Source organism: Pelecanus crispus, chromosome 8 (genome assembly GCF_030463565.1).
Source record: "Pelecanus crispus isolate bPelCri1 chromosome 8, bPelCri1.pri, whole genome shotgun sequence".
Lineage (NCBI taxonomy): Eukaryota > Metazoa > Chordata > Aves > Pelecaniformes > Pelecanidae > Pelecanus > Pelecanus crispus.
Window position 1 is genome coordinate 2,701,535 of NC_134650.1, and position 13,188 is coordinate 2,714,722.

At 42.2% G+C, this 13,188-nt stretch overlaps 1 protein-coding gene across 4 annotated transcripts in view; it reads left to right on the forward strand.

Moving 5' to 3' along the window:
* The window catches only part of RAPGEF6 (Rap guanine nucleotide exchange factor 6), a 137,475-nt gene that overhangs the window by 32,984 nt on the left and 91,303 nt on the right, over positions 1-13,188 (forward strand). For all 4 annotated transcript variants that reach the window (XM_075715304.1, XM_075715301.1, XM_075715305.1 and 1 more), the window contains exon 5: positions 9,926-9,995. In XM_075715304.1, the coding sequence (XP_075571419.1) occupies positions 9,926-9,995 (70 nt within the window). The remainder of the gene's footprint in view (positions 1-9,925; positions 9,996-13,188) is intronic.

Here is a 13,188-nt window from a genome sequence, read left to right on the forward strand (position 1 = left end):
ATTTGGCACAGTAGGAAAAGAATTTGTGTCTAAGATGAAAGTGATGGCTGGAACAAAAGAACAGGATTGACGGATTTTGTGGAAAGAAAATCATGTCAGCAAGTTAAAGAGTTTTTGTGTTAACCTTGCTTGTTAATCAAGATAATTCATGTGAACGGGATATTTGAAGGAGATTACTCACAGCAAGATTAGCCATAGGAAATATATCAAGGGTCTGGAGGAACTTTTGAAGCCAGTTATGTGGATGACAGCCTCCTACAGCTGTGAGAATTGAACCTCGAAGGGAAAAATACGAAGTCTTGAAACATTCAAGATGTAGTCTTAACAAAACCAAACACTTCTTTTTTTCTGAGCCTTTCAAGAAATTCATGATCAGCCCTTCCAAAATCTCACGAGTGGAGAGAACTGGAATCATTGCCCTCTTCAAGTTGTGCATTTCTTGGCTAAAAACACTTACTTTATCCAAAATGGACTCATGGTTGTATTGTGGTATCTTTTCACAAGAGTTGTAGACGTGTCCATGACTCAGTAGGCCATTTTGCTTTCTCTTAGTGGTAAAAGGAGAAGACAGAAATGCTTGGATCAAGAAAATTGTCATAATGAAAGAGGAACTTGAGTTTTTGCATTATGAACAGTGGCTTGGGTTGAAATTATTTTACTTCGTTTTGTATTGCGTTAATATTTGCGAATAACAATATTTTAATCTATTTTGAAACTTACTGTGACTGTTAATAGTGTTTCGGTCTATCTGTGTGAATTACCAGAAGCACAGAAAATTCCGTGCTTTTACAGGACCGTCAATGTTGGTAAATTAGAACGCAGGATTAAAGACTTGCAATTTGCACAACTAAAACTTCTTGTATTTTAGAAACCTTTAAATTTTGATGTATGTAACTTTGTTTTGAAGTATATTTATACCTTGAATGTATCATCTAAAACCAGATCAATTTTACTTCTAAAACCTGTAGGGCTGTTTTCCGCAAAATCTCGTGATTTTGTGCCGTTTACTGAAAAAGGAAATGAGCAGCTGAGCTCCTGCATTGCCAGCTTCTGCCAGTAAAAGGTATACTGGCATTTTTCTCCCACTGATCCTCCCTTCCAGATTTAACTTTCTTAAATACCGCTTTCTGCTCAGAGTGCACCTGCTGTACCCAAGCTCTGTCCCGGTGCTCCTTAGCCTCTGCTGCCCCGCTTCTTTCTCATCTCCATCCCAGTCTCTGCCGTGTGAGTCCCGATGGCTGCAGCGTGGAATCCTGCTTTTCTTCCGTCAGCTCCAAGGTCTGGATACAGGTGTGCGCCAGCCCACTGCTGGCATACAGCACACAGAATTTCTGGCAAACTTGCAGTTGCCAGTAAGGTTCTGAATTGTGATGCTGGTTGAACCAACTGTAATTTAAATCTCTTACTGTTTGTGTGACTGTAAAAATTGCAGAGGTCTTAGGACGATACTCCATCAACGTGTGTTTGCTTCAGACTTCAAAGCTCTTTGCAACTAACTGTTCTAGGCTGGTTTTCTGCTGTCAAGAGACAGCTTTAGGCTTACACCCCTGTGCTTAGCGAGGCCAGCTAGGTTTTTATACTCGCTGCTGGATAAGAAGCAGTGGTTATTCAGTGCCTCTGTGGCTCTAGACAAGGTGCTGTGTTCCCTGGGCATTTCTGTAAGTGGCGGCTGCGACTTGTAGCATTGCCCGACAGCCGGTAAGTAAACTAACACTGTAATACAACTTGGGAATGCTACCAGTAAATGTACTTTGTAAAGCTAATTAATTCAGATATGGTTGTTCCTATTGAAATCCTTCTGGCAGTGCTAGCGCTGTGGTGGAAATACTCTGAGGAAGAAGGGAACGCGTGTGAGAAGCAGCAGCGCACCGGCGAGAGGCCGTGTGTCCCGCTCTCCCTAAATGCAGCTCCTCGTGCTGGAGGTGCTGCCGTCGAGTAACGGCTGGGAAGATCTTGCAAACCAAGAGCACGTGGTGCATCTTTTTTGATGTGGAACAATCTGCTAAGAAAGCCGAAAGAGTATGTCGTGAAGAAAGACTGTATTCAGACCTGTCACAACTAAATGGCCAAATAATCTTGTCCGCAGTTCCCCACTCCCCAGTAATTTCCTTTTGTTCGGTTCGCAGTTTCTTACACCAGCTGCCCTATGGAAGTTCTACAGAGTGCAAGGGATGCTGATCGCACCACAGAAACAGGTTTTTATTGGCTAAACAAAAAAAAGTCCAAGACCTAGGAAATTGGAAGCAAAGGGTAACGTGCGGTTTGTTTATATCTAAAAGATAATTTTATTAAGACTAGTCAGATGGCCTGGAATAGCCGCTCAGCGTCACAGAAAGTGGTGGGCGTGGTGGGTAAGATACAGGCTGCCTCAAAGCATCATCGTGTTCAGAGTATAAAGTAATTAGCACAGACATCTTGAGCTTGCAGCCTGCAAATCGTGTAGCGTGTTATGCAGCTTCCAAAATAATTCCCAATTAAAACTTTCAGCAAGCTTAAGGGATAAACCTGCTAAACGTTGTTATTGAGAGCTAAAGCAAAAATGGTTTTTGATGACTGAGCACTAATTGAAATGGGTATTTTGCGTTCAGCCATGTATCTTGTGGTTTCAGGTTTCCTTTAAACCATTTTGTGATGTAGTTAAGTGTTCTAATATTTTTATAAATAAGTTACTTCGAAATGCTCAGGACTCGTGCAGCATAGAGTATCTTGAAAACCCCACTGCCTGCATTTGCTGAAACTTCTGGTCTGTGCTCACGTAACTTTTTTTTCCCCCACCTCCTTACCCTGGTTTGCAAGTGGAGTGCTTTGGGGCCGCTCAGCAGCGTGCAGCGCGCTGGGAAACGCTGCGAGCTGCTGCAAGGGCTGCTGCCGGTGCCGTGCTGCCTGTCGCTCTGCGCCCCGAAACGGAGCCGCGAGACTCCCCAGCAGCCCAGTCTGAGAAAAATCTAGGGAAATCTAGACCTCTGTGCAAATGCCCAGTAAAACAAGTCACTCCCATGAGGATTCCGGTGTGGATTGCACTCATCTGCCACGACTGCAGCGTAAGAAGGGCGGATTCCGCCGTCTCTATCCGCAGTCAGCGCGGCTGCGTTACTGCCGATCATGCGGCTGTGCGGGTTTTCCCCTCTTTGTTACTTCCCAGCCAATGACAAGGAATTTAAGTGTAAAATTACTTTTTTGGAGTATGTAGATTGGGGTTTAAGAATACTAATGGCTGTTCCAAGCCATTCGTAATACACTTGTGTAGTACGTTCAGTGGGAACGGAATGGATTTTATCTTGGGTGTGAACAGCAGCTCCGTTGCCGTAGATGTCCCGGGTGTTTGCTGGAACAGTTGTTTTACACAAGAGGCACTCTTTGAGGAGAGGAAAAATGAAATGCTTTTCAAATGAAGGGTAAGCCCTGACTTGTGGAAAAAACCCGCTTTCATCTGTTAAAAAACCAACCAACGTGTCCATTTCTTATGCAACTTGTCTCCTCCAGGCCAGGTTGTGCATGTGCATGCCAAATATTTTTGCATTGGAGAAATCCAGCCGGGTTCCTGGATGCGTGGGGTCACGGGGTTCTCTTTGCGGTGGCAAAACGTACAATTTGTCTCCATCTTTATGTTCCTAAAAGCAGCCTGACAGGCAGGCGGGCACTTTGAGATGCAAGGTTATTCGTAAGAACAAAATATCTGCAAAAAAAATTGCAAAGCCTTTGTTTGTCGTAGTGCTAAACTGGTATGGCAGTGTCCTAGCCCAGCCCTACGGGTCACGCAGTACGGAGCGTTGCTGCAGACAGATGCATCGACAGTCACGGATAACCGCGTGCGTTACTGATACCGACACAGCCACGATAATTTTATGATTTTGCAGCTCTTGGAAAATACAGACCAAATCTTAAAGTGCCTGACATCTCGTCATTGAAGGCTTTGATGCGTGAAATATCTGAAAATATTCTTTCAGGTTGTAGTAGAATATTGTAAATTTGAAGATGCCCGCTAATTAGCGTTCAAACAAATAATAAGGCATTCAGGCTCAGCCTCCATCTGTTTGTAGGCTGCAAGCTCTTCAGGACAGGCTGTGTTTTTACCTCTAAAGTATGTACTGTATTTTGAGTATGGCATAATGAGAAACCATCAGTAACGAATAGCTTCACCATATTGATATCAAGAAATTCTCCAGTTAAATGTGATTGCCATTCCTTAAATTTGTTGGTCTTGAAATCCTAGATGTATTTCAGCACCAAATGCTCGGGTTGCTTAACAGCTGGATATTAAGCATTTTTAAGCATTTGTGTTTAGAAAGCTGTAGGTGTTTGTATACATCCTATTTAAAGAACTACTTTATTACATGCAAAATATATTGCAGACTTTTGTAGGTAGTTTGCTTTGCAAAAGCAAGGTTTGTTACAAGAACTCCGGTGCCCTAAAGAAGTTTTAAAGCCTTTCCTTCTTGTATACTGTTAGGTTGTGTTAAAAGGCCAGTATTTTGGGGAGCGGGCATGAGTTTGAAAACTGGAGTATTTCCAAATATCAAAGGCTCTCTCCGGTGAACAAGTTTGATCCACCCCCTGTGTAGGTAAAATCAAGCGTGTGCTCAGGTGCTTGCATGTTGAAGATTTTCAGAGTTCGGCTCTGCAGCCCTGGAGGGTTTTTTCTGCGTTAGCAAACCGTGCAGTGGAAAAGGGTCGGATGGACGGGGTGAAACGGCCCATACTGAGAACCGTGTTATTTGCAGTTCTGGGTTTTTTTGGGTTTGGTAGCTCTAGTCTGATCCCACGGCCTGAGCACCCATTAGTGGTTGGTCTAGGATGTCATGCCAGTTTAACTTGCATTCCTTTCTCACATGATGCAACTGCTTAAGCATTTTTAATTATGAATAGCAGTGAATCAGGAGGAAAACAAGGTTTCTTGCAAATGAGGCATCCATAAATCAAGGGTAAACAAAGCTGCCTGTGGTATGTGGAAGACATTTTTTTCCCATGACAGCGTTGCAAGCCAGTGAGTGAGCGTCTGAAAATTAATGATGCAGATGTACTAGATGAATATTAAGTGACAGGAGCGTACAAGAAAATTATAAATAAAAAAAGCATCATGTAATTTATGGTACTGACTTCTCTGGCCTTGCAACAGTGGGAAGCTATAGAATAATGATATTAAATTTAAGACCCTGTTAAAATATGCGTGACTAAATATGCAGGTCGAGAAAAATTTTAGTTGTTGAATCGCTTAAAACTTTAATGGTTATACTTTTGGTAGTACATCCTTTGACATAGTTTTTACTGTATTGTAAGTAGACTATAATTTACATGAGTTTCATGTTTTCTCACGCTTTCAGTATTTGTATTAGTTCTTAATTGGATTATTTTTCCCACTCTCCGCTTGAAAGCACTAAAGCGCACATAACGTGCTGTACCTTAATGAGCCTTTCCTGCTTTTCTTCCGTGTCTCACCATGTACGACGTCACGAGGAATTGGGCTGTAGGGATGCGTTCATGGTTGGAGAGGCAGCTGCGATGGTTTGTGAGCGGAGGTGCTGACGGCCAGTGAAATGGGCGGGTGGGATCCGACCTCCCCGGGGGGCAAACCTGGCCCCGTGCAGCCACTGCCATGGTCATGGCCATGGTCCCGCGGGAATGCTGGTGGGCTGCTGCAGGGCTGAGCTGGGGAGCCGGCACTGGAAGGCGAAGGAATGGCAGGTCTTGCAGGCAACACCGCATGTTCTTGGCTTCCCAGAGAAGGATGGATTAGTCCCAAAAGAAGAGATAGCCCTATCCCTTCCAGAATTAGACGTACAACTTCTCTGAGCTGTTGTCTTTGAGGAGGAGCGTGTTTTACGTTTGGGTGGGTGTTAAATGTCTAAAGACTTAACCGAATAGTTTGTTGTCGCAGAAATGTTCCTCCTCCTTTGGAGGAATGCTCCGCATGAAAGCTTGCTCTTGTCTTTCCAAACAGGACTTTGTCTCCTTCATTTCCAAAGCTTTGTTCAACTTAACCTTTTCCATTTTCAAACGTTCTCTTATGTTTTGATACTGACATCAGTAAATAAATCTCTTAAGCATTTTCATACCTTTGTAAGTACTGTACCGTTATTTTTTCTTTTAATGCAAATATTTCTTAACTAGAAGGTGGCAGGTTTAATACTAGATGTGACTAGGTGACTCCAAAACCTAATTATTCTGTTCTGTTACTGTCACAATACTTGTTATTAATTAACTTAATGCTTGAAATTATTTCTTTTTTCTTAAAAAAAAAAAAAAGTGAGTAACTGCTGATTACCTAAAATTCCCACAAATCCTTTAACCATCGCTTCAAAGCAGATTTAGATGACTCTGGGACTGCTGCACTGCTGCTCGCTCCTCCCCGTGCCTCCTCTCTCTTTCCCTTGGATGCGCATGCACTCCGCTGCTGTAATTTTTGTATTTTTGTAATATTTGTAATATTTCCTAATGTATTTGCCTGATCTAGTTACGACTAATTCTGTGACGATAAACCAATAAAGGAAATAGTTGAACTTTAATGTTGATTAATGGTCTTTAGTTTAAAAAAAAAAATAAATAGCTACAAATGTTGTTACCACCTTCTACCAGTCAGACAAATATGTGTGCATCTTTGCTTACGTATTTGCTAATGATATTTTCTTGTTGCCTGTTATAAATGTTAGTGGATGTTACTACTGAAGAAACAGTCTTCCCTGGTGAATCGTTTCAGGGCTGAGTTTGTGTTTGTTCTAAACATTTCATTGTATAATTTTACAAGACAATTAAGGATGAATATCGTTCGGAAGCCTTGATTAAAGTTGGCAGGTTAGTGAAATGTACTGTTGTCAGCAAACCTCTTAAACGTTAGAGGAGCTACACATTTGTATTCTACAGAAAAATATGGAATAAGTCATTAAGAAAGTTAAAGTCCATGTTTCTAAAACACGTTGGGTACGTTAATTAAGAAGAATGTTAAAAATTGGTATTTTTAATACGTGGTGGTGGTTATGGCTGGGGGAAAACCATGTGACGCCTCCTTTTTTTGAAGGAGCTCTGTTGTGGTATAATCGATAGAACATCCCATGATGCACACCAGGAAATAATTAAACTTGACCTATTGACTTGTAAATATGAGCAGTTTATTCTTTAGGATTAGAAGGGCGGGTTTTGTCTTTGGAACATAATCCTTTGCTGAGTGTTGGGTTGTTGTAAAGTGCTTGATGGACCAGAAGTGATAGTGCCAAGAGCTCGACCTTTGCTGCAAGCACCCTTCTTCCCCTCACGTTACTGTTTGCTGCTGTTACTTCATTAGCAGATGTGGCGCCATAAGCAGAGGGGAGCTTGACGGTAGCTGAATTTCATGGATGTGTTCACGTAAAACAAAGCAACCCTCCCTCAACCTCCAGTAGTTTCTGATAAATTGTTGTTACACAATAACTGTACTGTGCTTGAACAACGTGCAGCAGAAAATTGTAGCTTTTCCCTAACTACTGGGGATATAGCAATAGTAGTAATCTCCTTTGTGATAAAACCAATGATGATTATTTCTGGTTTTAAAAGCTGCAAAACCTGAAACTTCCAGTTGCACATAATTCCTTTAGAATTTTGTTTGGGGAAGGGGGGGGGGAATCTATTGTCTTTAGTTTTCTGTTGTATGGAATAGAACTAGAACTGTTTAACTGTTTTGTTTTGGTGGGTTTTTTTGGGCAATTGCAAATGATACCTTGGCAAAGTTGGTTTCACTTTGGTTTTTGGTTTGTGGAGAAATCATAACATGGAATTCCAGTTCGCCTCAAAGTTAGAGCTTAAATTGAGCTTACATGAAAAAGGCCGTTTCTGTATCTTCAGAACTAAATTAACGTTGTTGTAATAGTGGTGGTAGTTTGGTCGTTCTTTTTGATGTATTGCAAATACACAAGACTGTCATGCCTGGATCACATGCTGTGTGGAAAAAGCACGAGAGAAGGCATACGAATTTTAGCTATCAGTTGCTTGCTATGGATGTGTGAAAATGCCAGTTTTCCGTGTGAAACTTGTGCTTCTCTGGCCTGCTATAGCATGGGGTGAGAAAATTTCAGTTGTTGCTTATGACTGGGTGGTAATCATGTAATTTAAAGAAATCTTGTTGTTTTTTTTTTTTAGTAGACCATTAGCAAAATCAAAACTTGACACTTTAAACTGGCATTCTCCTGTTAACTGTAATGCTCTATCCTAACCGGATTACATGGATAATTTCTTTGTTGGAATAGAATCATAAAATCAGAGAATCGTTTGGGTTGGAAAAGACCTTTAAGATCATCCAGTCCAACCATTAACCCACACTACCAAGTCCACACTAAACCAATCAAGGGTAGACCAGACTGAACCATGTCCCCAAGTGCCACCTCTGCCCGTTTTTTGAACACCCCCAGGGATGGGGACTCCCCCACCTCTCTGGGCAGCCTGTTCCAATGCTTGACCACCCTTTCCGTAAAGAAATTTTTCCTAATTTAATAATAATAATAATCTGAAGCTTCGCTTGAATAACTTCACAGTTGAGTTGCTCAAGTTCCTTTCCTGAAAATGCACATCCCACAAAAGTTTTTGTATGCTTCCCTAATAGGTAGTTTGTAAGCACAAACCTTTTAAACGTTTTCTACGAAGTGTTCATGTTTCAGCGGGTATTTGCTGTAGAGATGACTGCGTAGCTCAAATGCTTTGTGTGGCTGAGGTTTCAGGTGCGCTTTCCAAACGTAACCTCAGTGAAAACAGATGGAGCTGACCCACTTTTTTAGGATTTATCTCCACACTTGTCTTAACCTCCTTTTCATTCACACATTGATCTCAGCTTTGAGTTAACCGATTCTTCAGTTGTTTCACCTGCTGGTACGTGTTAAAACGTGCTTGCTGTTGACAGTCCGAGTTTGGAACGCAGCAGCTACAACTACTGAGCTGCTAATCCAGCCATGATGCTGTTAATCAGGGAGGCTTTTTTCTAATTTGACCGCTATGGCATCGCTTTCACTTGAGCTCGGTCGATTGGGGTAGGTCGAGCATACCTAACTCAAGCTAACGGGTCTAGTGAAGACAATATGTGAAGCCAGATACTTCCAATTCCATGTGCTACTACAGTCACAAATTAAGTGTTTTCAGAGGTTATTGATCTGTAACATGCCCCCCAGCAGTATCTAGCTCAGCTCTTTTTTGCTGGTAATTCCAGTACCCTCAGATCTGCTTGCGTCGTGCCTTCTCCAGAGCCGATTCCCCTAAAGTCACCTCCGTTCTTAGGTGTCCTGAAGGTAGTTGCCTTTTAGAGTCAATCAGCTGAAGTGCACCAGATCGCTCTAAGCCTCTCTCCTTAGTCGCTGTATTACACTGCCCATCAGACTTTGTTGCATTTGGGTGTTTTTTCGTATTTCTTAAACAGAACCCATCACAGTGATGCACTCCTGGTGATGGTACAAGAAGCAACATAAAGACAGAGGTCGCAAGTTACGGCTCAGTTTTAGAGAAGAGGTTCTCTGCGCTCCTGTTTGCGGGGAGGGTGAAGGGGCAACACAGAGTTGGGGGAACTCTTGTTAAAAATGCTGTGTGCAAAGAAGTGCTTCGGCGTTTTTGGAATTTATGTATATTTGTTTTTGCAAAGCCTGTTTAATGCTTAATTAACATTTACTAATGTTTTCTTGTCAACGCTGAAATGCATTGTGAGTGGTTTTGAGTATCTGCAAGTAATAATGATTTTTACAAAAGGACATTCTTTATATTTAGGCTTTACATAGCAGTGCTGAGTAAATTAACAAAACTATGATAATGGTACTATCTTGTTAGAATTTTTCACATGATAGTTTTCATCAATTTTTCTTTGTCCTTTTTTGTTTTTAAGGGTATTGTAACATGCACTAGTGCCAATTATTTTTATTACTGAAAAGGTAACATGGGCTGTTCATCTCATACTTTTTCATTTGCTTTTTTTCCACTCTAGTTTTGGCAAGCAGTCTGGAGGAAAACGAGGATGCGAGTGTATCATATTGGAGCCTTCAGAAATGATTGTGGTAAGACAGATTTTTCAAATGTATTTAAATCTATTGCTGGTTTCAGCAGATTCTTTCTGTTTTATAGCAGAAAGCTTATTGTAAAGTATTCTATAAAATTGCAGCAAAATTGCCTTGATTTCAATTATACCTATGGCTGCTATCGTAGTAGCAATAGCTATGTAAATTTAATCTAGATGGGGAAATGATGATGATGATTAGGTCATTCTTTCTAAAATTATGCTTACTTGAGTTTCAAAAGCCTACCAGTTATGGCTGAGTTGAGCATTCCTGAGTCAGGCAATGATAGACTGCTATCTTGAATATTTTATTTACATCCCACCCCCATTTCATTGCTTTTTACCGGCCATGCCAGCTGTGCTGGGTCTGGTAGGAAAGGCCCTCTTACTCCTAGCCCTGGCGGTTCCACACGGTGTGAACGTACTTTTAGGTAAGAGGAGAAGGAACATAAGAGTGCTTAGCCAAGGTTGAAGGATAAGGTTTTCAGCTTAGTTGTCACTGACTTTTTCCATGTCCAGCTTTCCTTCTGCTTCTTCGGAATACTTACTAGTATTGCTAAGTTCATGTGTACTCACAGGTTGTAACTCAGTCCTTCCCAGGTTGATGTACCCATACTGTCAGCAGCTGGAATATTAGGATTGCTTTTCCGTAGTGCAGACCAACGTTGCACCGTAGTAGTGTGGCTGGGGACTCGGGGAAGACCTCTTTCAGCTTTGATCTTATGAGATGCTGCTGATGGAGCTGGAACAAAAATGTTTCTTGATCTGAGAAGCCATGTGTCCATTAAGCAGGCTTAGATCTCCAAACTGTGATTGATCTATCTATACACGGTGACATTGAAACTAATACTTGATGATGTCTCTTACTCATTGAGTACGTGAATATTCAGCTTCACTGAGAAATGTGGTTCCACAGTTCGCTAGCAGCTGTGGACGTCAGAGATGTCCTGTACCGAGCACTCTTGCTGCCCTTCGTGCCGTTCTTTCTGTGCAGTGTCATGGGCCAAGTTTGATAGCATGGGTAATACGCTCTTTGCTGCAGCAGATGTTTTAAGCTACAGTCTGCCATGCCGTGAAGTGAGCTCAGATAAGAGTGCAAGAAGCCTGTCTCAGTCTTCTGGAGTGAAATACTCGCTAGTGTTAGCTTAATGGTTGGACTTGATGATCTTAAAGGTCTTTTCCAACCTAAATGGTTCTATGGTTCTATTTGTGTATTCCCAATTATCCAGTCTCTTCTCAAAGCTGGAGTTTTGGGGGAGAAATGTATGCCTTGAGGGATGCCACAGGACTGCTTGGGTGACGATGTGTGCAGCCACGTCGCCTGAATGCCCCGGGCGCTCTGGTTTGCCGCTGCTGCTTTGCATTTTTGCCTGCGAACTGCTGCCGCCGAGGATTTGGTGCGCTGACTACACCTACGTCCCCTGCCTGGGGTGAGCTGAGCCCGGCACCGCAACGCTCCTGGCATCTTGTAGCACAGAATGACAAACACTCACTTAGCTTACGTAGACTTTTCAGGTTGGCGTAAGAGAGAAGGATTTGGTCTGTTTGGACCAATTTCACTAACAAACCAGTTAGCGCAACTCTCGGCGTCTGTAACTGGTGCTGCAGACATTACCAGACCTGGTGTGCTGCTGCTTGCAAAAACCCGATCGGCGGCGACGCAGCTGCCGCTTGCAGCCGGAGCGGTCTGAGACGCGCATGGGAAGCGTGCGACTTTCCTGACAGGGCTGGCCGGTGACTCGCTCGCTGCGAGTGCATCTACAAGCTTACATGAAATATATTCCACGGGTAAAATATGTGATAATATGAAATTCTTAGGCAATACCAACATCCTTGCTTGGCCTTATCACTGTTGTTGTAAAAAAAAAAAAAAACAAAACAAAAAACACAAAACCAAACAAAAAACCCCAGGAAGATACAAACAAGAGAGTAGTGTGTGCCACCAGAGAGAAAACAACCTTATTAAAATATTTTCTGAAGAAACTAGAGTTTTGTAGGTGTGTAGCTGGAGTAGCTAAAACTGTGGCGAGGTTTTTGTCGGAGGAGCATGCTGTCACAGTCTGTGGAGAAGCCAGCGCTGGCCATGTCGGCAACGTCAAATGCTGGCGGCTGTTCTTGCAGACAAATGGACAACCTGGACAGCTGTCCTCTGTATTTTAAACCTCTTGAACTTTCTGTAATTGTTTTAAATCCCACTGAGAATATAGAGATACCTGAAAGTACCTTAAATCCTTTTCTGGAACTGCACGATGTTTTTCTGTATGAAAATCAGAGAACTAAAAGTGCAATGTTGTTTCTTCATTATTGTTGTGTTGATGTTTTACAGGTAAATGTAGCTAAAAGGTTTTATTAACTGTCGCTTTTCTAGGTAGGACTTCAAATGGGGCGAGAGAAAAGCACCGGTGTGGTGGCGTGCTCCTTGCTAATGATCTGCACTGCCACAAGGTGTACTGGAGTTTCATTTCCCTGATTAATTCTTATTAATTGATCCTAATTCCTTTATTTTCTCACTCACTTTTTTTTTTTAATTTGCAACGTACTAATGAGGTTTAACACATAATGAATATTTATCTTCAAGCAAAAGGATTAGCTACTTTAATGTAGTTAAAGAACACCATCCCTCTCTGCTGCTGACAGATTTCCATCCCCTTTCTTTTTAGAATGTAAATCAGTTTTGTAGTGGGAATCCTCTGGGAACTGACCCATTTTAAAGGCCGTAAAATGTGGTCAACTTAAGTTAATGAGGATTACAGATAGTGTGTGAATGGGCGTCATAGCTCATATTTTTGGAGGCTGAGCAATCTATTGCATTAATAATGGGTCCATTTATCACTTCAGAAAATGGCCCAGCATTGCAGCGTATCTCAGTGTACTGAAGTCTCCTTTCTGTTGTTCCTTGGTGCTTTGATTCTCTTCTCCAGATCTAAGCGTGCGATTTCAGAAGTGCAGCGTGATATTTGGAGGCGGAAAATATTCCCGTGCTGGCACGGGCTGCAGAGTGAAGCTGAGGAGCGTCCTACCATCCTCCTCGGTTTTTACGTGGCAGCAAGTGCTGCGGGTGAAGCTGGCTGCGTGGCAGCGTTCTGCTGCTGCCGGTGTTCGAGGTTAATAGAAACAACACCCTCGATTAGAAACTAGGCAGTTAATGCGCTGTTCCGGGCTTCTTGTAACACGCTGAAGATGAAATAATGTGA